The sequence below is a fragment of the Falco cherrug genome, chromosome 3, assembly GCF_023634085.1.
Source record: "Falco cherrug isolate bFalChe1 chromosome 3, bFalChe1.pri, whole genome shotgun sequence".
Classification (NCBI taxonomy): domain Eukaryota; kingdom Metazoa; phylum Chordata; class Aves; order Falconiformes; family Falconidae; genus Falco; species Falco cherrug.
The window spans coordinates 108,610,061-108,637,512 of record NC_073699.1 but is presented as its reverse complement, the minus strand read 5'-3'; the positions used below and the strand labels follow the sequence as shown (position 1 = coordinate 108,637,512).

Here is a 27,452-nt window from a genome sequence, read left to right as displayed (position 1 = left end):
CTAAAGCTACCAGAATACATGTGGAAAGGTAAGCGTGAGCTTAAACTTTGCAGGAGCTCCACTGGTAACTTCCTATTGGACATTAAGACCGCTTTATCCATGCTTTAAATGCCACACTGCAATTATTAAAATTATTATTAAAAAATCAGCTCATTTTGATGGTTCATTTAATTTTGTTACCAAAAAGCCCATTTGAATGTTTTTGTAGCTGCATGTGCTTTTTTGCCAAAAATAATACTTCAGAATTTTTTTTGAAAGGAACAATAAATTTTAATCGTTGATCTACCAGAAGACAATTTCCTTAAAAAATAAAACTTTTTAAGAGCAGCAGAAATAAAGATTAGCCTCAGTTTATGGTTAACATTCCTCCCTTTAGTCACCTCTCTTCCATCTGTCACAGATACCTCAGATTCTTTACATAATCAGAAATGATAGAAATACTTTGCGCACAGGTCAGAATTATAACCCTGAGTTTCTAAAAGGCAGATTTTTTGTGCTCTTAGAAATAATACCCCCAAAATCGATTTATTTCCTCATAACAGAAATACATAACAAAATGCGAGAAATTAAAATGGTTTCTTATAGAAATAGAGATCCTGCTTCCTTTATCACCAAAATTTTTCAGTGTTTTTTTACCTCTAAGCAACTGCAGGTATTTAATGCCACACTCCATTTATACAGCGTATGTATATGCGCGTATACTTGCATTTTTATATTGCCAATAATACACAATCAGGATGCAATATTCCCATGTTAAATTTCAGTAGAAAAACCACTTTTCATTCCTAGCTTTGTTGTCAGAAATAGCTGCTCATTGCTGCTTTGGGGCATGGACCCATTTCCATAGTTCGATTCAACTAAACATACACCAGAGTAAGTCACTTGTTGGGAGAGAAGGGGGTTCCTTCTTCCAGCTCTATGACGCACACAAACGATGCAGGATGCAGGCAGCACAGAGTAACAAACAACTCGGCATTTCAGTTACGCACCAATGTCAGTCCACTGCAAGCAAGCAGAATACAGTGATGGGTCCGCGTTTTCACATTATTTTGATGGGTAGGGAGAAAGGAATCATTTTTCCCACAAGACACTGAAGTTCTGTCTCTAATACAGGCTTGTACATTATTTGCAGTCAAGGAAGGACAATAAAGCCCACATTTACCACATTCTAAGACACCAAGTCCTCAGTTTCTCAGTACATCAAGGCTTACTGGATTCTTCCCATCGTTTTCTCTCTGCTTCAAGTCCCAGGCTTGACCTGCCACGAACTCAAAGGAACCAAATCAGCATCAACAGCTGACGAAACAACCGCTTTCAGGAAGACCTTCTTTGAGTTACACTAGGTGGGAAGAATAAACGGCCATATTAATCATACGGTTCCAAATCCTTGGAAATTAGTGGCTCTGTATCTTCAGCTGTACTTTGTGCGGATTGCGGAGCTGCAGCTGCCAGGCTGTGTATCGTCTCTTGCTGATGCTGCTTTGCCTTGTTATATAGTAGAACTCCAATTGTCACTAGAACAGTCCCAATGGCTGAGAGGCTTGTGATTTTGTTACCAAACACAATAATACTCAGCCAGATTGACAGGGCATGCTTCACAGTACTAGCAACACTGGAAAGGAATATAAAAATTAAGACCAAAGATAGCTTTCTCGTATCCCACACACCACCATGCTTTAATGTAGCCGGACCCCTCTTTGTTTTGCTTGCTTTTTAAACACCAACTCACATTCCACTTTTCCTCCTGAAGCTAGTACCAACACCAAATTGCTCGTATACCAGCACTCGTATCTTAATGTTAGAGCTAGTACAATAATTCACCTCAGGTTTTTGTCTCTTTACTTTCAAGTACGCAGTACAGTGTCAGCAATCAATTTCTAGCTAACAGGCATCCAGAAAATGCTAGTAGAACACTAGCAACATAACTATCATTTGCAAGCGTGCTGCTACTATTCAAGTAATATAGCGTTATAACCAGAAAAGAATCAATATCCAAATCACATCAGCAAAATTATAGCAAGTAGTTATGAAATTTCACATACATGTTAATATGAATATAGGCTTTTACAGCCTGTTACGTAGAGAAGACTAACGATGTCAGAATAAGCATGTGTGTAACAGCGAATTGTCACAACACTGTTGCAGGGGCACCCGAGAGTTAAGACAGCAGAAGCCTTTGGAGTTTAGGACCAGGATTACCCCAAAGGCCACCGGGCTGTTCATACAACCAACCGATTACTGAGTCAGAACTGTGTAACAGCCTAACAAAGCTGGCGGTAGCTGACAGCGTGGGTGGAAGCTGTCTTTAGAGAACACACAATTCCATAAAGACAGCCGGGGAAAAAAGAAATACAGAGCTGATTGCTCGTATCCTGTCCTGCGCCGAGGTGTACGTAGGGATTGGCTTATCACTGAAGCAAACGGCAGCTTAAACATGGGATCAAGGGTTTCGGTGAATCTGTCCAGTCTCATTACCCAGCTTTAAGGAACAACCGTTACACCTGAATACAGCACCCCTGCTAGTAAATGTGAGCACCTGCTCCAGAAGCTCAACAGCACATGTCAAATGCTGCTCTCCTCGCAAAGCAAGGGAGCAAACCACAAAGTTTTCGTGATTCCGATATGATGTTTTCTTCTTAATTTGATGCATTCATGCATTTACATTATTTATTTCTTTGCACAATACCTTTACTGCCTAGTTCTCAAGCAGAAATACCAAGCAACAACAAAAAAGAGAAAACAGTGTTCTTTATGCAAAAAATACAGTTTTACCTGAAAGTCACAGGAGAAATTTTTCCCATCAAGGCATAGGCTGTAACACTTTGTAGGTGGAACAAAACTCCATCTATTAAAAGTAGTATGACAACGTCTTGGTTGTAGCTGAAGCTCCTCCCACTCTTCCCAATCACAGGGACATCCTAAATAACAAAAAACAAAAAAAAAAAAGAGGACTTTTAGATTTCCTTACGAACTAAACTCAAAGTGGTTTTCCACCCAAGTAGTTATTATAAGCAGATATAGGTTTACATTTAAACTTCAGCAAAACAAATCCTAAAACATACAAGACATTTAGATACTAAAATTTTCTCCCCCGAAGAATATACTAGAAAAACAGCTCTCATCTGACTGAACTTGCCGGTGTGTTCAGCCTGCCTGTGAGACGTTTTCTTTTTTGAACACTGATGCACGGCAACGAAATGCCAAAACATGAAGGATACACACTGAACCTGATACAGTATACATACTTTAGCTCAATTTTGCTTTCAGAGTGTTGATACTCCCATACACCGCATGAGTATCAGCAAAAAACAATAAATATTTAAGATTTTGTTTTCAAGTCTTTATCTAAAACTTTAAATGCACTTAGACAATATTATGATTTGGTTTCAACAATCCTGAGAAACCCAGTCTTTCTGGGTCACTTGTCAACTCACGTCTATATTAAATTATTTCTTTGGGGGTGAGTGTGTGTGTGTGTGTGTAAAAAATAGAAATTTTTCAACCTCTTGGAAACATAAGACGAAATGTATTTCAGGGTGATTTGGAAAAAAAAAAAGACGACTGAAAAGTAAAAATTAAGTTTAACCTTAGTTGCACATTCTGCTCATAAGTCAATAAGCAAACATAAATCTGTGTTAGTGAATTCAAATTACCATGAAAAATATCCAAGCTGGAATAAGCATAACCACTGCAGCAGCACTTGTGTAGAACTGAAGCTCCGGGGCTCTACAAAGGAGAAAAATCAATGATGAAAACAATTAAAAGCTGCTTCTTTCCAAGAGCTGAACCAAGCCGCATCGTTACTGTATTTACAGATATCAGAATAATAAAAGCCATCTACCAAGCTTTGGGGACAACAAATTCCGCAATCTCTTGCAAAGATGGACTGGAGATAAGAGGCACATGTTTTCAAGACCAAAACTAGCATTTTATCTTGTGGTAAAATAAATACATATGGCTATAGGTGTATTTTACCACAAGATTTTACTCCTGGCTCACGCTCCACAGGTAAAACGGCAAGTACTGAAGTTCATTTCTGCGTGCCTAATTACATTAAGGGATGTTTTATGATTGCAGAGTAAGGACTTATTTCTGTGAAAAGAGGACTCATTCTGGGTAGGGTGGTTTTTTTTTTCCAGTTTTAGCCAATTACAAGACTCTGACCTACCACGGTGGGATCTGAGCATAGGGAAGGTTTTTTTCCCCCCAATAAAATGATTTAGGTTAAAGCTGCCTGTAAATAGTACAAGAAAAAAAAAAAAAATCACACCTTGGTGCAATATAATCCTAAATATATGGTTTCCTTATGACACTCAAATTCCATCTATAATCAAACCTGAAGTCTGAAGTATTTTTAATACTTACGAAAATCTGTATTTATCTCCACTGAGTAGTTTTTTTGAAAAGACATTTTGCAGACTGGGGAGAAAAAAAAACAAAACACCACCACCAGTTATCTGTATTTTAAGTAGGATAAATAAAATGAATCCGTGAGAAAGACACTTGTTTCCCTTAGATGGGTAGCTATGTTTTCTACACAGTATACAACTACAGTTAATAGTTTGATCTAACTCCTCTAGACTGACAGAGTTGTACTATTTTTTAATCTAATTAGTGCTAGCAGTTATGATAAAGAAACTATCTTCCACAAACAATAAATTTTAAGTATCAAAGTTGTGCACAAAACCAACTATAAGCAACAATTTTCTTCCATCTACCAATAAACAAATTTCTGTTATTCCACATATGCAACTATCATTATGCCTTACCAGTCCATGATATTAGTTGATAAAGCTGCTGAGAAACCTAGAATGTTGAAACTGATTTCGGTAGCTGTACACAGAGCTAGCCCACCCATAACAGGAATGAGAGAGAGATTAACCAGCAGTCCTGCAAATGAAAAGAAAAATTTAAATCTGTGTTTCATTACTGTACTTCCAATTACATGTATCAGATACTATATGTGAAAGCTTGGATTCCACTTTAACTTCTTTAGTTGAAAGAAAAAGCAACTTCTGTGACTCGATTTTAAAGTACAGAGGTTCTAAAATGAGATGTCAGACAACAGCAGGGAAGTCTCAAAAACAATACGGACATACACTCACTGACAAAAGTATCTCCCTTGGAGAAAAAAAAAAAAACAAACAAAAACACAAAACTCTTGATTTCTTCTTCTACCAGATGACAGCAGAAAATTATACTCTCCCTGTTCACTCCATGATCAAAGTACTCTTCTTCCTCTGGCCTACTTCAGCCTTTCGACATTTAGAATCACACAGCAATCTATACGTGGTTTCTGTATTACTCCTATGACTTATAGCTAGTAACAAGCAAAAGCTCTTCAAGCAAACAGCATGCAATTGCAAGCCAGCTGACCTTGGAAGAAGGAAAAGAAGGAAAACACTGAGCTTGAGGTACTTAAGGCTGCAATAATATTTTCCTGTCAGAAAAATTAACCTCAGAGCAACAACGCCCTTGAACAGCTGCATTAAAATAAATCCTTTTTTATTTAAATATACTCTACTCATTGTGTTCAAACAGAATGATTCTTCCAGCTGCATTTACTCTATTTCAGTGGAATTTTCTTGTCCATGGCCAACTAAGTGACCGTATTAAAAAAAAAAAAGAGGAAAAAAAGAATCACATTTCAACAGTGAAATACTCACCAGTGTATTCCCCTAATATCATCCGAGACATGATAACAGTAAAAATCGGTGCCGAGCTTTTAACAGTTTCTGCAAATGAAACTGCCACGTTTTTCAAGCTGACAAGACCCAAGACTACGGTTGCAAATCTGTAGTAGAAGAACACATGAAATTAAGCAGAAAGCAATGCTTTAAGAGCTACTCTTAGACATCTAGCATAAAGAATTGCATTACAATTTCTCCGGGTCTGAGTTTGAGCCAGAATAAACAAGAGTATGGGCAGGCGTAGCCAACAATCCAGCTATCAGATCACAGCAGCTCAAGTGAACGGCAGCAACCGCCAGCTGCACACCTTCCCCCCTCTGCACCTGCGAGGTGGGATGCCTCATATTTACTGCTTCCCACTTTGGCTTAAACATTATTATTTATTTAGCATAAACAATGACACCCTTGGGCAACTGTGCAATTTCTATGGATGTACTTCCAGGAAACTTCAAAGTTTACGTTTTAACACACTCTAACCAAGCCTCAGGTGACAGGGTTTTAAACTGAAGTTTTCAATAGTCAGCCAAAAAAGTAAAATTCTACCAATAAACAGTAATTCACCAAGGACATTTTATCATTTGTGGTTTATCCATCTTTAGTGTAAATTAGGTATGCTACATATGTACCATACTTCAAAGAAATTAAACAACAGGGCAGCATAGTTACTACGATAAAGCTACTCTGAATTAATCTGGACCCTGTTATCCTTTATCACTTTTGCAGTGCAGAGGAAACCAAATCATGTATTCTTATTCTCTCCTAGACCACAAACTGATAGAGTCCCAGCACACAGCAAATATTTACTTTTTAAAAGATAAACATTAATAGCCTGTATGACTTTTGAGGCAAATTGCTGGAAAAGGTGAGGGAACAAAGCATCATAATAAATATTAGTACACAAATATCAGCCTCAAAAGAGAACAGGAAGAAAGTAAATGGAAAGAGAAGTGTGTTCTTAAAGAAGCTAAATGTGATGGGAAGCCAAGCTAGCCAAAAAATTGACACCTGGAAAAAGGAACGTAGCATTTAGCAACAGGAACTAAAAATAAAATTATCCTGTGATTTTTCTGGGGGAAAAGGTAAATACCCCAAACAATTTCCAACCAAGAATGAAGACAGCCATGAAAACACAGCTTCTGTTCAGAACGCAATGAAGCAACCAGAGAGATCTCTAGGAAATATTTAACCATTTACCTCATTAATCCAACAAACAGCATTATCATGATGAAATTGGGTGGATAAGAGATGCGTGTTTTGTGTTGATACAAGCAGCATGGAACAAACATTTTTATACAGCCAATGAAGGTGGTTGAAAGCATTTGAACAGCACCTAAAGAAAGATGAGAGGGGGAAAAAATTAAAAAAAAAAAAATCAGAAGATGATGGGAACATGACGCATCAAGCAACATAAGAAAATTTCTTAGACAAACTTATGTGTAGTAATTTTAGCAGTTAAGAAACATGGCAACTACTGTCTAGAATTCATAAATTCTCAGAAAAGCCCCTTACTTCTACATCTGCCAGCAGGGCAACAGAATAAAACAGAGGTGGAATACACCTATAAAATCTGGTTCACAGATGAAGTGCCCTCTGTTTCCCCCTTAGAAAAAAAGAAATAAGCAGTCCATTGGATAACAGAGATCACACAAAGGCAACTTTCGCACTTCTACAGATGAACAAAATCTTAACAGCTCTGGAGACTATCAACCACTGACTCAAGATTTTACTTTTTTTAAAAAAACGCATGCTACCCTCCCAATACAGAAAAAAGTATTCACGTTTTTCTTCTCAAACACCATCTTGTAGCTCCTCTGTGAGCAAAGTTTCATACCATCTTTCAGCGAGCGGAGGAAAGGACAGTGTCAGAAGCCCCTTTACAGGCTGAGATCACAACTCATGAGTTCCCAGCCCCAAGATCCACCCCCACATCTCCTAACTAGGTCTTTTTCACTTCAATTGAAACCATTTTGTCCCTCAACTTAATACAGGAGGATCTGGTATTGTCAAATTACTTACTGGAATTAAAGTGTAAAAGAAAGGTAGGGTTACCTAGCATGCTGGGCTCTCCTTCCAGCAACGAAAGAATGTATTTGTTAAGAAAAAGAGTGCAAAAGCTGAAAAAAAACCACAAAGTGAGGTAGATGAGAGCATGAGAATTCCAGATGCCCAAGTCCGACTCAATGACTGTGGTCTCCGTGATAGTTATTTTCAGCACGTTCTCCTCCGGCACACTATCACTCCTAGCAATTATAAATTTTTCACTTCTGTTAGCAAAGAGCGAACCCAAATGAAATAGTGATTTTCCCTTCGGCTTTTCTTCAGGAGGGAGAGGATTAGGTTCCTCCGGTGTCTGAGCGCTTGTCACAGTCGACATGCTGCCACTAAGTTATTAATATTTGTCCTTAATACAAACCAACATTGACTTAGCACAGCACAGCAGTCCAACGAGACAAAAATATCATGTGATCAGTCTTTCATCTCCCATGGCCTGAAAAAGTGTACTTGGTCCTCCAAAGAACATCTTGCATAAAAAATAAGCTTCACATGCTTCTTCGTGTGCTCTATTCCATTTTTTCTGCCTAAGAATGAAAAAAAGAGAAAGAAGGAAAAAAAGCATGTAGCTCTCAACATAATGACATTTTAAATCCCTAATGCAGCAAAGATACCACCTTTCACTTGCAGTTTATGAAAGACAGAAAGACTTCTGTAGCTTGTCTTTCGGGTTGGAGTTTGCACTCCTAATATAATACCAAGATTACGCACTAAGTCCTTATCTAAGGGAGATTTTTTTTAGTTCTAAAGTAGCATGCGTACACACAAAAGACTTGACACGTTTTTAAGTTCTTTCTCCTCCAAAGCATGTCAACACAGCAGCCTTTTCAATTATAATTAACTCCTCTTCAAGATTCTACAGTTTCTTTGATCTCAGTCTAAGGTAGTCTCATAACCACTGAACAGAAAAATCTTCACAACCCAGAAAAGCTGGGCAGGAGCCTGCACTATTAGTACTAATTATCAACTCGAGTCAAAGTGAGCAATCAATAATCAAGGGCTAGTAACTTCAAGTGATCATAAACACCATTATCCTGGTAAATATGAGGTCTAAGTGAACAAAATAGGAAAATACGTCCAAGAGCTCTTCAGACTTGTTCTCTGTTTAATTACTTGTAAATAATGCAACATTAACTTATTTTGCCATGCGGTCCTGCTATAGCTTGCAATTCAGTATTAGCACTTGGAATAATCCTTAAAGCCTTTTCAAAAGATCTATCAGGAAAAGGTATTAAATTGCTTGTAACTAGAGCTTTCTCCTTTTACAAATTACACAAAATGTGGCAAGTTAGAGTGGAAGAATTGGGAGAACAACCACCACCCTGTGACCTTTATTCCTCTCAACTCATGTAATGTTAGTGAGTATCACAATGCTAACAGGTTCAAAGTCTGTATTAAGAAAGAAAGAAATTGCACCCGAGCAGCTTATCTGCAACATTAAAACATGCTACCGGACTTAACTGCTTTCTATTTTGCACTCTCTGTCTTACAAGCAAAAGAAAACAACATGAAGCAGGTGAGGGTGAAACGACAGACAGGACCTCTTGCTCCTCAGCAAACACACACTAGGGGAAATTACATTTGAAATACTTTTATCCAGGAGCATATGTGCAAGATAGATAAGACAGTGGAGCTTATACAGTTAAAAATTAATCCTTGTGGGGGAATTTAATCACCAGACATCTTGGAAAAGGTGTCTGAAATGATATTGTAATGCTACAGTGCATCAAACAGTGGCAGCTCAAGAAATAATCGATGGCAAGCAAAAATCCAAGAGTTGTAAGAAGACCTACTGCACCCACCCTGACTTTGTTAGCATGTGAACAGGTGAACAGGCTACACTATTTTCTTCATGCTTATTTAATGTCCAATGTGGCATCTCAACATAAATCATGAAGAGGTACTAAAGAGTTAAATATATCATGTCACTTTCAATATCCTGAAGAGCAGCTACTTTACACTAAAATTTTCCATTCCACATGTTCTCTATTTCAGTTATTACAGCCATGGAGAGAAGGTTTCCATCCCTATCCCCTTATCTCTTTCCAATTTACCAGGAAAGGAGGCTAGCAGCACACCGAGGTAACAAGACCCTCCGACACAGTCGCATTAAACCACATAAACTGGGTTAACCCAGTTTCAGCCAAAACTTTGAAGGAAAGCATGAATTCTTTAAGAGAATTTGTTAAGAAAAACAGATTCTTGACTCTTCCTCCTTTTTCAGATCTTAAAAAAAAAAAATACCCCTCTACATTCAAAACGGTTAGTTACCGCAACTTTGTGAATACTTTCTCTGTTTATACTATTCAAAACCAAAAGCAATCAAGCACAACAAAACTCCCACCCTCTGCAGCACTGCGGTATCATATTTGCTATCACTGAATCCACACATGGCAGGAAGCAGAATAACAAATTAGAACAAAAGTACTCCCCTAAATTACTGACCTGCTGTCTTAAATCAACTGGAAAGTCTTAAATGGGCTGAAAGAGTTCTTCATCTGGAACTAATTCAGTCTTCCTCCCTTAAGACCAACCAGCAGCTGATGTTTACCAATAGATGAAAACGTGGCAACTGTTGGTAGACTGTTTCTCTTGGATTACGCACAAACATTCAATCTTCCAGCTCAAAAGAACGAATAGCACACTGTGCATTTTGCACTCTTCCTTCTATCTTCTCCAACTTTTAACCACGTTAGCAATAAAGATCTTATGTTAAAGGTGGAAAAAATATTGAGTATAAGCTTTGAGAGTCTCAGACTAATTCTGACTTACAAAGAGCTAATCACCAATTCAACAGCTCCCCGATTCCTTAAGCTTTAAGGCATCACATTCATAAATCTACTTGCATTCAAACTCCTCCTCCCTTTCTACTCAGAGCAACTCAAAATTCAACGAGAAATACATTCATTTCAAACTTGAAACAGGAGCAGAGAAAAACCTTTTTGCAGGAGACTTTTAAGAGCGAAGAAAATACATGAAGACATTATCTGCGTAGTCCTACTTGGTTTGATTACTAAATTGCTTACACTTGTTTTCTATCATGTGCAAGCGGCCTCCGTGGGAATAAACATTATTTGGCAGCCAGGCAGCCTACAGGACTCTATAGAAGTGACAGCTGTCCATCCAGTGCTTTTGCAGAAATGGTGTCACAGCTTAGCAAACATTCTCAATTAGCTAGCACCAGCTCATAGCTTCTGAAACAAAAAGCATCTCCCTTTGCTCACTCCAACCCCAGCAAGTGTTTTTGTGGACATGAGATAGATCAAAGCAGAGCAACTGCTTCTCCCCAACCCGCGAAATTTTAAGGCTGCAGGGAAACGGTCACTCTTAAACCACATCAGGACTAGTACACATCATCTATTCTTAATCCATACACATTACCTACACTTAGTTCACACCAGTACAGTTTAATCTCATCACTGTGAAAGCAGCATGTCTACAGGTCTCAGAAGAAAAAAAAAAAGCCGCCAAGTTTTGCAAAAAAAATGAACACAAAACCAGAAGCAACGCAGGTTAACAAGAACACACACACGCTGCATTTTTGCATTAGTCGTTTCGTAAGAAATGTTTTCCAAATAAACAGCTTCCAAAGAAATTTTCTAACACAGTTTAAAAGGGAGCAAAGTCAGTTTTCCTTCTCTGGTGAAGGGGAGGTCTGCGTCACATCCCCCTCCAAAACCAGAGAGATGTGAACAGTGAGGCAGCTGGTGAAAAATCGAGTTGCCAGTGCTCAACAACCGGCATTGCCCACACCTGGCCTGCACTGAGGGTTTCTGCTGCAAGTTGGGTCAGGGCAGCCATCCGAGCCGTCTTCACCCAACACTAACAGCACCCAGTCATCTGTAAAAGCAAGCATGACATGGGGAAACTGAGTTCTTTCAGAGCCATACTTGATAAAAAACCAAAACCCATTTCATTTCCAACTCTGGTAATCGTTTCAAGGAGATTATCACAGACGTGTCAAAAATCCTTGTAGTAGTATATACTTAAACTTCCTTTTCATTAAAAACTGCAGGTTTAACCCAAATTTTTAGGAAATTGTCAAAAAATAAAATTACCCAATGATACAGACAGAATTCAATATAACTAGATTCCTTCCTTAGAACTGAAGGAATAAAATTATCTCAAGATAACACATACAGCAACAAGAGACAAAGCGGTCACATGAAAGAGAAAATATAGTGTCTTTTCAAAATGACATCTACTATACCAAGACACAATTTATGATGAAAGCAAAGCATAGCATTTCCAGCACTACAGATTTTGTGCTCTTTACCTATCTATTGCAACCCTGGTTACGCAGAGTCCTTCATGATCCTTCCATAGAGCATACTAAATATTTTTTATAATTGGAATATATCCATTAGCAAGCATCTCTCAGGCGCGTCAACAAATTTCACATAAAATTCCTTTGTGATGCGGCTCACCTCAAAACTGCATCAAAAAAAGAATTATTTCTTAAACAGCTAAGTCAGTTCTTACAGTCACCACTACACGTATGACACCGACAGCTCCTTACTGCATTCATCCACCTATGGCTGGAAGCATTTTGGATTTCTGAATGGCCACCACCTACCAGCGAGGATGAAAAGCCCATACTACGGTTTTTCCAACCACTTGTTAGTACCTCTGTGTAGACCCTGTGCTACAGTTTTTCCAACCACTTGTTAGTACCTATGTGTAGACCCTGTGCTAGTTTTTCCAACCACTTGTTAGTACCTACGTATAGACACGTGCTTTTGACCATATCTGCAAAGAACTCCATAAAGTCATCTTTACACCTCACAGACAAAAAAGGAAAGCTCAAAAGATGTTGCAAGTGTTAGAGGAACGAGGACTAATTTAAAAGTGGAAAAAAAAAAGCCTTGGTGTGTGTTTTCCCTTAATCTACTATAAGGCAACACAGGTCACCCACACCTGGCTTCCAACGCAATGGAAGCATGGCATCCTTCATCCCAGGTAGAGCTGGTAATATTACCCCTGTTTTGCTAAACGATGAGGACAGCACCCAAGATGTTTAATAAATACAATCACAAAACTATTACCGCCTCCCATACAGAGATGCTAAAGGATTGAAATAGCTTAGTACTTCCTTGCACTGCGGCTGCGTTTCTTTCTAGTCACCATGTCCCAACACCTTCCCCCCTCGCCTCCAGCACCCGGGCAGCGCAGCAGACCCCGCAGACCCGTTCGCGCGGCCGGGCCCCACAGCCCCCCGCCACCCCCGGAGCCGGGGCCCTGCAGGGCAGCACCGGCCCCCCGCCCAGGGCTCTCCAGAGCGGCAGCCCGCGGCCCTGCGCCCGCGCCCAGCCGGCAGCGCTTCCACGCCCCGGGCTCCGCACCGTCCCCTACCTCAGCGCCGGCAGAGCCCGGCCGCGGCCAGCCCCGGGCGGGCCCAGCGCGCAGCCCCAGCCCAGCCGCTCCCGGGCCCACCGCGGCCGGCCGGCCCGGGCCGCAGCGGAGCACCGGGGCTGGGCCCGGCCCCGCCGCCGCGGGCAGGGAGGTGGGGCCCCGCCGCGCACCGCCCCGCGGACCCGAGCGGGAGGGCGGGTTCCCCCCGGGCCGGGGCCACCCCTGCGGGGCCGCAGCCCTGCCCCGGGAGCGGCGCTGCTCCCGCTCACCGCGGGCGAGGCCCTTTTAGGGGGAAAAAAAAAATAAAGAAAAGGAAAGGAAAAGGGGCTACAGGGGACGCGGCTGCGGGCGGCGGCCGGCTGCAACCCGCGCAGCCCCGCCGGGCGTGCCACTCGAGGCCGGCCGTGCCATCGAGCCCGGCAGGAGCCACGCTCTGGTCGCAGCGGCGGCCCCAGGCGGTGCAGGCCGTGGCGGGCGCCCCGGGCCGGGCAGGCGCAGGCCGCAGGCGCGGGGGGCTGCGGGCAGGAGGGCGGACAGCGGCCACCGCCGCGCTTCCCGCGCGGGACGGGGAAGTGACGCGCCGGCCGGGCGCCTGCCCCGGAAGTGCGGGCGCTGGGCCATGTAGGGCCGTTACCGGAGGGGGACGGCGCCGAGCGGCCATGGAGGGTGCCGACGACAGGTAGCGGTGGGGACCCGCAGCGCTCCGCGCCATCGGGGACGGAGGGAGGCCGGGCGGAACCAAGCGCTGGGCGGGGGGGCGGTTCTCAGTGACACCCCCCCCCCCATCCCCGCGTTACCGGTGGGAGGGGAGGGGGGCGTAGGGAGGGGAGGGGCCTGCCCCCCCTCCCCCCCCCGGGCGCCGCGGGGTGGTACGGCCCGAGCGGGAGGGCAGGCTGCCGTCACTGCCAGCCGGTGATGGTGCCCCCTTCTCTCCCCCTGCAGTGGCGCCGCGGCCCCCCCCCCTGCCGAACCTCACCCCCCGGCACCGGCAGCTCATCCCCACGCCCTGCGGCCCCGTGAGTACACCCGCTGCCCCCCCCGCCCCGACCACCGGGCCGCTCCCCGGGCCGCTCGGGGGGGTGCTTTGTGCTGGGCACCCCGCGCCGGTGAAGGCCCGAACGCAGGCGCGGGGGGGCGCCAAGGCAAAGCTGGGCCCAGGCCGAGGCGCCCCGGGCCTCCCCTCGGCGCCCGGCCCCCCCCCTTCCCCCCCTCGGAGCCCCGTGCCCCCCCTTAGCCTCCCCCTCGGCCCCCCGGAGCCCAGGTTACCCCCTTTGAGCCCCCCTCGGCACCCCGGGCCTCCCCTCCAAGCGGGGCCCTCTCTGCCGCCCACCCCCCACCCCAGCGCCCCGTTGCTTCCAACGGGTGGTTTTGCTTAACCCTCCCCGTGTTTTCCAGTGGGGGGCAGGTAACGCAAGCAGAGCCCCCCCCCGCACACGGGGATCACGGCGGAGGCCACCACTGAGCAGGGCAGCCCAGAGCTGTGCCACCCTCCAGTCCGGCCTCCCAAGGCTTTTTCCCTCCTGCCAACATCCCAGGAAGGTGATTTTTGCAGCTAGCCTGGTGCAGTGTCGCTGTCCCCACAACTGGGACTGTCTGGGGTGAATGGAAAGAAAAACAACAGCCCCCACCATCCCGCCCACGAATGCTGTGTATGTTATTCAGAAGAGTGAACCTTTCTTTACAGTGTTCTGAAGTCTCGAGGCGGGGCGCTGGGAAGAAGTTACTTGCTGAACGTCGCTATGTTTTGCTAGGCGTGTACATGGGCATTGGCAATCGTGCTATCGGGAGATGAAATTGGAACATCGTAGCCCTTGTGAGGCACTGAGCAAAGTAGAAGGCAGTCTGTAGGTATACTCCAGAAAATCTAGGCTGAGAATTACAAAATAAAGTCCGACTTCTCTCTTCCTCAGCGGTTTTGGAGTTGCAGTTCAATTGTAGCGAGCTTCTCTTCCTTTTTCCAAGGAAAACCCCACGCTTGCACCATTTAGCCAATGTGCTTTAACATGTGTCTTAGGGACAGCAACTAGTTTATTCTGCATTACGTGTTTAAAAATTTTCTTCCTTTACAGATAAAACCTTGTTCAGAGCTATCATTTCCCGTGAAGATCTACTTCTGTGTCACTATTTTGTCTCTGCTAAGTGTAATAGGGCTAACCATAGAGACACTTGTTCGACAAACTGAGGAAGATTTCACCATTTCTCTTATTCAGTTAATTGGAGTTGGTAAGAAACATACTGTTTCTATTTCAAAACAAATATGTTTTTTCCCAAGATAGTAATGAAGCAGCAACTGAAGTTTCTTATGTCGCTCCATTTAGCCTGATACATTACACACAGAATCTTCTGCTACGTTAGCACTAACCAGCTAGATGCTTTTGCCATTGTCGTTTTTCCCAAGGAAAGGATCAGTAATAGATGGGTGTCATCCAAAATGTGTTCATGCATGAATAGTGTGAAAAAATATTCAGGTTTTAGGCAGTTTTGCTCTGGTTGGTTTTCTTACTGGCATTTCATTAGGTAGATGTGACAGTGATTTTGCTTTCAGACAACTGCCGCTTTATGCAAAACATACTGAATGTTCAGCTGTCCCAGAAAGAGCTTACCGTTTCCCATTGGAATGTCTCTGCTGGAACAGGGTGGGGAATTCAGATGTCCACACTCCAAGGCTTGTACAGAACGTACATCTTCTGACACGAACTATGCTTATGCCCAAGTTGTAGCTGGTTTCAAGGCACCCTCTTACACTGCAAGAAACCAAACACACACAGTCTGATCTGAAACAAGAAAATGTTAAGTCATCTTTTTGTGTTAAGTTCCTGCAAGGATGTTGCTTCACCTGAAGTATTTTAATAAAATAAAATAAGTACCTCATTTTTTTTAAAGCTCTTCTCTTTTTTGTCCAATAATTTTTGTCCAGCCGGCAGCAAAATTCAAACTTCCTTGGGTATTTCCAATTAGAGCTTCAATAGAAACCTATGTTCATATTCCTGGGTCTGTTTGTATTAAGTAGAAATGAAACTTAACATGAAAATAAATACAATTGTAAGTATTTTAGGGGAGTCCTCTTCACTGGCTGTAGCAGGTCTTGGCTGTTGGCTAGCTGGCCAAAAGAGTGTAGGAAATAATAGACTCTGGGGGGTGTTTAAGACCTTGTGTACGAGAAGGACATGCTAATCATAAGCAGTCATTGCTTTCCAGCTTTCATGCTTTCACCCGCAGGGAACAAAGATAATAGATTTATTCCAGATTCTATAATTAGACACACACAAACAATACTTTTATTCCAAAACTCTGGTTTGATTAGCAGCTTTTCACACAGGACTCAGCATACCAACAAAAATTGCAATGTGAGAACAGACCATTGGTGCCTCCAATCTGTCACACTGTTTTTGTTAGCAACCACTGTTTTGTGCTTCAGAGAAAAATGAAGAACCTTCGTAATAAACCAAATGAATCACCTGATGTTATAAATGGGGAAGTTGAAAGCATGTTTGCTAATCTATTTTCCCCCCTCCTGCCTTCTGTTGATACTAATTAGTATTCTGTGCTGCAACACACACGGGAAGAAGTGCAAGCCTCCCACAAATGTGTGGTTTTAATCAGGAAAAATCATGTATTTTTAACACATTACTTCAGATTTCAAAATTTTAATGTAAATGAATGTTGTTTCAACATATTAGTCAGTAAAGATAACATCATTCAAGGAACATAATAAAACTATGATGGGCTTACCTTGAGATTTTAAGATGTGTAAGCTAACCTCTATAAACATGCCAAAACCATGCCATGTTTTCTATAGGGTAGACAAGGACTGATAGAACTGGTAATAGTTCTTTAAGGAAAAATAGATGCCCTGGCTGTAACAATCTCTTGGATTTACCACTAGAGATATTTACTTTAAAGAGGGTTTGGGATTTAATTTATTGAAAAAAGGTCACTTACCAAAACCATGGGGATGGCCTTTATTTCAGTAATGTGCATATGCTCTCTCTGCAAAAATCTCAATGCTCAGAAAAGTTTGTTTTAAAATAGTTTATACAGACGACTACTGCTTGAGCAGTCGAATCTGCAACACAATGAGATACTGTCTTAAGTCTTTCAGGTCTTCCTGAGGTCATAATCACACCAAAAATTTGCATGAGTCACTTTGTAATTTGCCAAACATTTTCGATTTTCTCAACTGCTGTTAGTAGAAGTGAAAAAGGAAGTTCATTCACTAGAAGGTTTGTTTAGAGACTGAAGTTATTATGTTACTTTGAAAACTTCTATGACACTTTGTCCCCATGTCCCAACCTAGCAAAACCAGATTATTTGATGTACAGAATCAAGGAAGTAGCCCTCTGGGAAAACAAATCTATTGTTACTTTTTCTATGATAAGAATTAACTAGTGTTTTCAGGAGCATCCTATATAAGAACAAAGCACTGATTGTGGTTTTATGGAAGGAGAGCCTTTTCCTTATTTCAGCTTTGTCAAAACAGTGTAGAGTTGAACAGTGACAGCTAACTGTGTTGAGAGTGGTGGGATTTGATGTATTTTATAAAAACAACTCAGAACTTCCCTGAACCAGTTCTTTTCTGGACTGTTGTTTGCAGGGTGGGGTGTTTCAAAATTTCCACAACAAAAATAAACTGTTAGGATTCCAGTCTGTCTGCCTGAGTTCTGTTCACACAAGCCATTTGTCGTGGTCAGAACCACACAATACTGTAGAGGTGCGCCTAAGAGCAGTAAATTGCTTGTTAGTCACTTGAATTACTCTCACTGGTAAGATTATGTAATTTCAGTTCTTTAATAAGAATGGTGTCACTTCATTTAATTCAAATATACTATTCAAAATAATGTTCAATCAAGAATATGTTAATAGAATAACATACCACAGCTGCCAAGTAATTGGGGTAGCTAATAGGTTGCCATTTTCAAAGTGTTACTTCAGAAGTAATTTAAAAATCTAACAATCTTACTTCATTTCTGTATACTAAACACAGGGGAGGGTACTCATTTTACTTATCTGATTCAGGCCCCTTGGCAAGAATAAAGATACGCTCTTGACCGAGGAGCCTGTTACACGGTTTTGATACTTCCATTCTGTCATCCGGATGGAGCGTACTGAAAAACTGCACTCTGTGCAATCTGCGTTCACCTGGTAACTGACCTTTCCTTCTCCTTGCCAGTGTTCTGTGTATACTATGTGACTAGAGGAATCCTGCAGGAGAATCGCCAGGAGCTCATCGTCTTTGTTCTTTCCATCTTGCTAGTGATGTTCCGTTCCATTGTCAACTTCACAGTTCTCTCTGCTGAACAAAAGCCGAAACTCCTGGTTAGTCTCCTGGTTTTAATTAACTTTTCTCCACATCTTGGATTTGAAAATCTTAGAAAGGCAAGATGTCTGTGATGGGGCCACTGATAACAGGCTGAATTATTCCTACCATTGAATTACAAAATGTGCACCTCTGCGATTGCAAATCTGTTTCTCTGAGCTGTTCTGTGAGTTTCTTTAAGGCACTATCTGAAAGGAACATAAATATCAAAGTTTACTCACACAGGATTACCACAGAAGATATCCTCCACTTCACCCACTCTGCTTCAGATTTCGCTCTATGAAATGACTGGCCTAAGGTCACGTAAATCTAACCTACACACAGAACTGGAATCTCAAGTCTATATGCAGGGATGTAGCCATCAGCCCCACATGTGTTTTTATGGTAATCTGCTGCAAAAAAGATACAATGTGCTAGGGTTCCAGATGATCTTTGCATTTCATAACAATAAAACCTAATACAAGGGTTGTATTCTGTGTGTTACTAAGGTTAGTAGTTAAACTTCTGCTTGCCGTGCTTCTCAGAAGTTCTTCCCTTTTGTGGGCACACGTTTATCGCAAATGTGAGAAAGAGGTTCCTTGCTGTGAAGTCATCCAAAAATTATTCTTTGATACAAGAGATGGCAACCAAGCTAGGAAGATGCCGCAAAGCAGAATTTTCCCATTCAATTTACCTATCAATTGTACATTTAGTTAAACATACTTATCTACAGCAAACTGGGTGGTTAGGGTCAATAAGGAACAGGTATTGGAGAGATGCAAATTCCTTTAAGGTACACATCCCAGTCATTGGTTTATATATTAAACAAGAACCTCAAAGTAAAGCCTGGCATAGATGTACTACTAAGGACTTTTTTTTTTTTTTTTTTACTACTATAAAAGTAACATGAATTACTGTAACTCTGGCTTCCTGAGCAAAATTTCTGAGCCAGAATAAGGCATACTAGTATAAATACTCTCAGATGGATGTAATTATGAAGGACATTTTACCTCTTCAGCCATCATTAAAGCAGCAGAAGTTTAGTGTGGATGCCAGCAAAGTTGTGGATACAACCCAAACTAAAATTTGATGAGTACAGCATTCAGAATAACCCACTGTCCCATTGAAATCAATGAGGAAGGTTCTTACCAGTTGGTTTGTGCCACACAGGATGCTTAGAGCCAGTCTCTATCAAGCAGTTTCTTCAAACTGTATGAATAAAACCTCAAACAAAACCTTGTTAGAAGTCATTGTGATATTACAGGGAGTGCAAAGGTTACGTTTCTCTCAACAGTTGTAGAACTACATTGAGGGTAATGTAAACCAAAACAGCCAAAATGAGTTTACTGCGGTTTACCAAGTGGTTGCAACAAATGGCAAAAATCATGGCCTGATCTTGGCCACTTAACAGTGCGGCAAACTGTCATCTTTAATTGTTGTTTATTAAAGGAGTTCTCCTTACTCCTTTGGTCTTTTGTTTCCAGTTAGAAGATTTAAGGTTAAAGACTGCCCCTGTTTCGGCACGGCCAGTCACATGCTTATTTCTGTTTCCCATCAGGCCCGGTTCATTCTGATCCTCTTGGTTGGCTCCTTTGATGTGATCTGTGCCATCATCCTCATTCAGAGTCAAAGCATGATGGCCTTTCGAGTAGGTGGTGCTCTAGAAAGCCTGCAGTCACAATACTTCATGCTGAACCTCTGTTTTTCCATGTTGACCTTTGATCTTCAGGCACAGGTACAGAACTTTCTCCTCTTGGCTTTCCCTTTTTTCCCTCCTGTTGAGAGTATCTTAGACTAGCTGAGCTGAACCATTCACTTCCTAGAAGAATCCTGCCTGTATCTTACCTTTCAGGTAAGATCAGCTAATAGTGGTCATCTCTCCAGGTGTTTGCTAGAGGGAAGCGTAGTTAAAAATCCATAAAAATGAATCAATGTGTATTTTATCATTAACCCGCCCAAAAGGAGAACTGACTTATTTTGGGGAAGTATGTCCCTGAAAACAATTGCAGCCAGAAGCTCCAACTTCACATGGCCTCCTCAAATGAGAAAGGTTATCACTGCACATCATCTCAGCCTGCAGTCTCTTGCTTTCCAGCCATCCTAGCCGTCTCTTACATCTGAGAAAACTATACTGGGATGGGAGGGGGGAGCCTGACCTAGCAGGGCAATCGGGGTGAGACAACAACCTGGAGTTACAGATACGTGAACCCAAGATCTGTTTAGAAAGGAGTTCTTGCTTCTCTACACCATCCTTCATTCTGAGTTACCACTGTATTACGCTTTACCTGGGGCCCACCTTATTGTCTTCCTCGTTCTTTGTTGTTGGTAATGTGGCATGCAGGGAAGCATGTCTGTCCTAGTGTCCTGTTTTGTACTGCCTGTCAGTTTCTGAGGAGAAATTTTAGCCTTTAGACCTGTGCCCAAGTTAACTGTTTCTGGGAGTTTCTGTCAAATTTATTTTGGTGGACTGTGTGGTCTTAAACTAATAATTTTACCAAAATCTTTGCCTCTTCTCTTTCAGCTCTGCTTGTGTGTTCTGCTGATAAGCCTGCACGAGATCACCCTTCTCCATAACATCATCTCAGCAACAGGGGTTCTTTGGGCCTGCCTGAAGGTGACCATTAGCATCATCGCAGTAAGTGTTACGCTAACAGCGACACTAGCAAGGATAGTCAGCTTCTGAGACTACAAGTTCTCACCCTGGGCAATTACCACAGCCATCCCATTCCACGTAAAACTGCTAAGTGGCAGGGAGCCAGAAAGGATCCCAGCAGAAAACAAGAGCACCAACAATAATGAAGTCAGGTTTCTTATAAGTCTGTGCCTCTCAACTGAGCATACAGGATGAAACAACGTCACACTATCGGTATTCCTTTCTGAGGGCCATTGTTCTATTCCCAGTCCTTGATCACCTACTTTAACGAAACCTAGGGGATCACAGTATCTTCAATATTTCTACTTCTCTGACAAGGTTAGGGGAAGCTGGCAACAGTCCTCCAAATTATTACAAAGATGGATATACAGACAGAGTGAGACTGCATAGGCCTTATATTGTTAGGAAACCACACCAAAAAGAAGAGTGGTCCTTTATGGGGGCAGCTTCTTTAAAGGTGAGTGACAGTTTTCAGGTTAACATAAGGATCTGTGAACTTGAAATGTAGTTTTTCACGTCAGACAACTTCCTCTGAAATTTTGAGAGCTCTGTTCCAGGAACAATTGCAGAATCTGGGCCAAAGTACATCAGATATCTAAGTCTTTTACTACCAGGAAGGAGCGTAGGGGGTTTTGGGTTTATTGGTTTTGGTTTTTTAGGCTCTTTGAGTGTTTGCTTTAGCCACAGAGATGAGTTCCTGACCGCTGAAATACAGTTTTCCAAGTGCTATTACTTTCCTTGCTGAAAGTGGAGGTAGCACAAAGCACTGTGCTTTTAAAATACTTCAGTAACTTCAGGTTAATAGTTGCACAGAATCATGTTTCTCCTGGACTTTGGAGTGTCACGGTCACTAACAGCTCTCCAGCAAGGAAAAACTGAGACAGGACTGAGTGTGACACCTAGGAATGCTCTTTATAGACCTTTGTGAGGCACTGGATCTTTGCTTTTAGTTAAAGTGTATCAGACGTGGAAAGAAGGGAGTGATCAGAACCATGTCTTTTCCTGCTAGGATTAAAAGTGTAAACCTTTCCGCTACTTTTCCCCTACCATCGGAAACAAAGTTGATCTGACCAGTGGTTTATCGCGGATGATGTGTTCTCTGCTTCTCCTTGATCTACCTTTAGGCATTAAAACCAGCGCTGATTCTTTTAAGGAAAGAAAGAGGAGTTTCAGTTAGATGGTCTTATGTCTAAATGTACATGGTATTCCTTATGCTTTCATCAAGAGCAAACAAGTTTCTTAATAGTTCAACTAGTAAATGTCCTAGGCATAAGTACATATTCTTGCCCTTTGCTCAAAACAGTCTGCATTAGAACTACTTGAAAGCTACTTTTTACCCTGTCTAGGTACATTACTAACTTCTCTACTGGAAAAAGTTAACAGCTGCTGGCCTAACTAAGAAATAGGAAATGTAAAATTAGTGAAAAAATAATTTAGTGCCGTATTTCAGTAAGTGGCAGCACTGCAGGCAGGGTAACCGCAACTTAGAAAAGGCAGATATATTTCAGGAGCCTGGCAGCTTTGCATCCAAGGTAAAAACGATTCTGTCTCAGGCTAGAGCATGTAGAGAGTTTGACAAAGGGGTGGCAATAGGAACTCGTTTTCTGTACCCTGTTCAGACAAGTTTTTCACAATCAGCTGCTTGCAGATGATGCAGTAGTAGAGAAACACGTATCATTGTCTTGTTTGGTACTCCCAGAAACAGCACCTGCTATGAGGTTGTTATGTAAGAAAGGCAGGAGGCATACATAGTCCACCAGAAAGTATAATAGAAGGGAAGACTTGAAAATGCCTCGTACACAGTCCTTTCTGTTCACCGCGGTATCTGAAAGCACAGCTAAACCTCATGCTCTTTTATTTCTGGTTTGATGCACATGTCATTTCACATGGGGATTATTCATTATTTTTCTTCTGTTTATATACATGCTCTCCCACTTACTTTAGTGGATTTATTTATGTCCACTGTTTATTTTCTCTCCTTTCTCCCATTACTTACTAATTCTCTCTTCCCCCCTCCTCTTGTTTCTCAGCCTTTGCTTTCCTTTCCCTTTTGGTCTTATCCTAAGACGAGCACTGTGCAGTACCACAGAAAATGGAGACAACAGTAGAGGTGGCAGGGAACAGACAAACTCCCTTAGGGGAGAGACTTACTGCTTTTGTAGAGGTTCATATATTGACAACTGCAGAAGGATTGGTCTCGGGGCGGGGGGGAATCTCTGGTTGATCAGATTCATCAAATCATCATAGCATTGATGCAGTTACTGCCTTAATTCCCAGTGACTCAGCTGTTTTACTTTCCTTTGCTCAGACCTGCCCTTCCAGTTCAGGACTGCTGAAAGTTGCTTCCTGCTGGAAAGCAGTCTGCCATTTCTTCTTTCCAAAGTCCCAAGATTAATTGTGAAACAGTTCTTCTGACAGTTAAATCCTCTTGCTTCTCCCCCATTTTAGTTCTCAGTGACTTTACTTCTCTGTAGTAGAAACAAAGGTGGAGAAAAAAAGTCACAGAGCGCTTTCAATCTGTTAGCTATGAAAACATTAATTTATTAGAGAAAAATTTGAGCATACCCAAAGAAAAAGTGCATCAGGTTAGATACAACTCAGAAGAGTCAGTGCTTCTCCATTTAAGCTCGCTGGGAGTTGTACTGTAAGCATTAGAAGGCAGAGCTCAAGAGGATGCTGAAATGGCTCTAATCACGCACAGCTGTCAGAATGTGCCCATGAAGCAACCAGTTCTGATTTCACCAACATCACTCCTGGCCCAGCTCCGTGGAAAACAAGAGAGCATATTTCCTGCTGGAAAAACACAGGTAGGGAAGGCAAGTGGAGAACAAAGTTACAACTGAGAACTCAGCTAGACCAACACTTAAAATGCTATTGAAAAATCAACTTTATATAGCCTTTATAGAGTATATAGCAACACCTTATAAAGCTGTATATGTTTTATCTTATTTTACAGATTTTAAAAGAACTGAAACCTCTAGTGTGGATTTTTCTGAGTCAGAATGTACCTGAAGTAGTTTATCTCATCTACCTGCTTTACACGGTAATTCATCAAACTCGGGGAGCAAGGCTGGAGGCCTCCCTCTTCATTACTGGATCCTTGGGCCCAAAACAGGGTGCCTCTTTCCTGAGCATACCCCTTCGTTAAAATCAGTGAGAGCAGCACACATGTCCTACCTTTTCAGGAGCAACTTTTCAAGACGGGAACTGGGTCAAATTGCTCTTGAACTGATTAGTTAGAGGGAGAGGCTTTGGAAGTCTCTGCAGCTGGCCAAGCATCCAGAATGATTAGGGAAAGATGCAATAAAATCCTTCAGTACAAGATACGCAGCTCCTCAAAAATGCCTCCCCTCCTTCATAAGAAGTCTCAAGTGGTGCCAAAGCATTTGACCATCTGCAGGGCCACATTACATTATAAAAGGTTTCTTGGGCAGCACCCCCAGCTGTTGATCTTGATGTAGCCAAAACAAAAGACAGCACAAAGCCAACAAACTCCAGTGTTAGGCGTTTTTTTGGCACTATAATAGCGATAAAGCGCTTATCACTGGGGCACCCCAGCACCTCCCGCAACTCATGTGAAGGAGGTAAGGAAGAAGGGCAAGGGCAAAGCAGATTGTTCATCATGGGAAGGGTCTGAAGTGCCGATAGCAGCCAGTGTTTCTCATACTTCATACAAATAGTCTCCAGATACTGATAAAAGTCCAGTGGCTGCAGCCATCCAAGTCCTTGGGGTTCTACTTATTAAAGCATGCAGTCAAATCAGGCTCTTCCAATTATTCACAAGCCTGTTTGATCTGGCAAAGCACAGGACCACACACTGTCTTTGGTGGCTATACTTTACTCGTATTGCAGTATAGGAAGAAAAGTACAGAGGGTGGCCTCTGACGTAAGAGTAACATCAAGTAACAACTTGAAAATAGCTAGGTCTCCTTCCATTTTTGCACGGTAACAACCAACACGCAAGAGTGACCAGCAAATGAGGGCATGGACATGCAATGCAATGCTCCTCTGTGCTACAGAGATCTATAATACAGCTGCTTCTCCAAACCTATGCTTTTTACCATCTTTTATCTGACTACCGGAAAGGCAAAAAAAAAACCAAAACTGCACTTACCATTAATTACTTCAGCTCTGAAAAAGCTGCTACACTGACTCTATAAAGCAGCTGCTTAACAACCCCCTGCAGTGTAAACAGGAAAAGTGGCAGAACTTAATAGACAAACAAACTAACTGCACCAGATTGGCCAGGACATCCATAACCTGCCTTGATTTGGCATATAACACCATTGGGTTTGTTAAATCAAAGTAGTCGAAACGGTGCTTTTTTAAACCTCATCTTGATAATCGCTAGGCCTGCTGGGGCAGTGACTCAAACTTTCAATGCACTAGACAGCTGCAGGATATAAATATTGTTGCTTTTAATGAAAAGTTGCCATTTTTCCTGTGTCAGACCTCTCAAAAAAGCACAGGTTAGGCAATTATTAGTATCATAAGCACCTTAATCAGGCTAGCCATGAAATGAAAATGCGGTCATGAAGCTGGCCTCTAGACACGTGTGACAATAACAGTACAATGACATCCAGGGGACATAACTTCATTCTGTATTATATAGTGGAAAGAAACACATTAAGATAAAGTCTGTTTTCCTTATCTCCAGCTTAACTGTTTTTTCAGTCTGGACACAATACTGTTTTTATATGACTTCTGTGACTGGAAAGTATAATGCATTTAGCTAGAGTCAGTGTGTAGCCAAGGAAGCATGTAATCCAAGAAGTAAGACGGTTTAAAAGTGATCAGTTCCCCACCCTATCCCCCCAAATACCATCTAGCTACTACTTTCAGAAACGTGGTGGTTGATTGCATTTTATGGCTTCAGGGTTTTGTGGCATTAGGTGTTGATTGTTGTATGTCTCCATTTTCCTGCAGGTGATAAGGGAGTGGGGCAAAGGGAATTCTTACACTCTGGAAGCTGCTTTCATTACCGGCTCTTGCATTTCTGTTGCAATAAAATCTGTTTTGTTTTGGGCACTGATTCATGTCTACCGCAGCTTTGGGCAGGGGCTGAGAGAAAGAAGTAAGTACTTAAAAAGGTGAATTTAAGTACGAAGGTTGTAGCCTACTGTATCACAGTCACAATTAAGTAGAGAGCTTGTCAAGCCAGGAAAATCGTTAGGGATAGTCACAATAAAAGGCAGATCCCTAATGACATCAAGCACTACTGCAACCTCAGAATTTACTGGCCTGACAAGGTTCAGAAGCTTGGATGGAACATATGTGATTTCTCCCTGAAGAAAACTGGCATTAGTCAAAGTTGCTTCTAACCTGTGCAAGAATTGCTGCTATCCAGAAAAACAGACCTGTGTGGAAAGATCTCCTCTATACAAGATACATGTAATTTTTCTTCTTTATCATGCTGTATAACTTTCATATAATAACTAAGAAAGACAGAATAAAGAGACCTAGAGACCCACTAATCTTAAACTACCCAAACTTCCTTTTACATGAAGAACATAAATGCTGCTAGGCATTGGTGTTGACTGATCTTCCTTTCTTCCCACAGTGTTTTCTTCCTATGGAAGGATCGACTCTTGAGCATCCCCCTTGTGTTGTATCTGCAGCTCTTACAGAGTGAAACCATAGCCGGGGAAGTTCTGATCAAGTACTTGCATTCAGGATGTAAGATCACGAGTCAGTTTTGCAAAGGTAGAGGAAGTTGCTCAGAAAAATGTCTACACATTTCTTGGTTCGTATCGTGCTAGGGAACGATCGCAGTGCAGCTGGTAACTTAGTTTAACAAGCAAAGTGTGCTCGGGAACTGAACAGTAATCCTCTCAATTCAGTGAGTTTTGCTGACAGGACAACACATCTTTCACTCCTTGTTTTCCTGATGTTGCTTTGTAACTGCAGGAGGTTCACAACATGCATGTGAGTAGAAAATGTTGTTAATATAAACACCGTTTTTCTGGATATTCACAAACATAATGAAAATAATTTGCACACCCATCTGATATACCTGAGTCTAGAAGAGGATTGCTCTACCATCGTTTCTCAACTGAGATCTGTTGTTGAACAGAGGGCAAGCCCCGACATTTTTATGACAGCTGTATTGCCTGATCTCCACTATGGCTGTATGATGGCTTAACCCCAACAGAATGGCTAGGGTTCTTGGTCCTCCTCTGACTTCAGAATATTTCAGTTTTTAATTTTTTTTTTAAAATCCCAGCTACACATGCAAACTGCACGATGTAATTTCATGCCTTCCTATAGTGTATCTAACCCGTGTGCCATTTCATACACCAGGGTGACTGTTAAAATAAGCCTTTAATATTGTAATTTAAAAGTTTGGTACTATATTGATTGGATCCTTTTAGCTACTGGCTGCCTATTTTTTAATAAAGTGTAAACACAG

General features: G+C 42.0%; 2 protein-coding genes across 13 annotated transcripts; one reads left to right on the top strand and one right to left on the bottom strand.

The window, feature by feature from the left end:
• Positions 1-506: 506 nt before the first annotated feature.
• SLC35E2B (solute carrier family 35 member E2B) lies at positions 507-13,753 on the bottom strand. 4 transcript variants are annotated; one of them, XM_055704929.1, is made up of 9 exons: positions 13,729-13,753; positions 7,740-8,269; positions 6,885-7,020; positions 5,667-5,794; positions 4,770-4,890; positions 4,366-4,419; positions 3,654-3,726; positions 2,773-2,918; positions 507-1,612 (listed from the first exon to the last, which is right to left on the bottom strand). In XM_055704929.1, the coding sequence occupies exons 2-9, from the start codon at positions 8,062-8,064 to the stop codon at positions 1,366-1,368; spliced, it is 1,230 nt and encodes a 409-aa protein (XP_055560904.1). In that variant the 5' UTR covers positions 8,065-8,269; positions 13,729-13,753; the 3' UTR covers positions 507-1,365. The 4 variants fall into 4 exon arrangements, with proteins under 4 accessions (XP_055560904.1, XP_055560903.1, XP_005437863.1 ...); XM_055704928.1 differs by lacking the exon at positions 13,729-13,753 and adding an exon at positions 13,095-13,233; XM_005437806.4 differs by lacking the exon at positions 13,729-13,753 and adding an exon at positions 10,188-11,474.
• LOC102051020 (uncharacterized) lies at positions 13,638-27,452 on the top strand. Of its 9 annotated transcripts, none has more exons than XM_055704935.1 (10): positions 13,638-13,773; positions 14,037-14,110; positions 14,779-14,938; positions 15,164-15,317; positions 18,265-18,410; positions 19,949-20,125; positions 20,912-21,025; positions 24,000-24,086; positions 25,970-26,117; positions 26,604-27,452. In XM_055704935.1, exons 5-10 carry the CDS (start codon positions 18,351-18,353, stop codon positions 26,633-26,635), a joined length of 618 nt encoding a protein of 205 aa, XP_055560910.1. In that variant the 5' UTR covers positions 13,638-13,773; positions 14,037-14,110; positions 14,779-14,938; positions 15,164-15,317; positions 18,265-18,350; the 3' UTR covers positions 26,636-27,452. The 9 variants fall into 9 exon arrangements, with proteins under 9 accessions (XP_055560910.1, XP_055560909.1, XP_055560908.1 ...); XM_055704934.1 differs by adding an exon at positions 14,490-14,633 and having other exon boundaries at positions 14,779-15,317; XM_055704933.1 differs by lacking the exon at positions 14,779-14,938.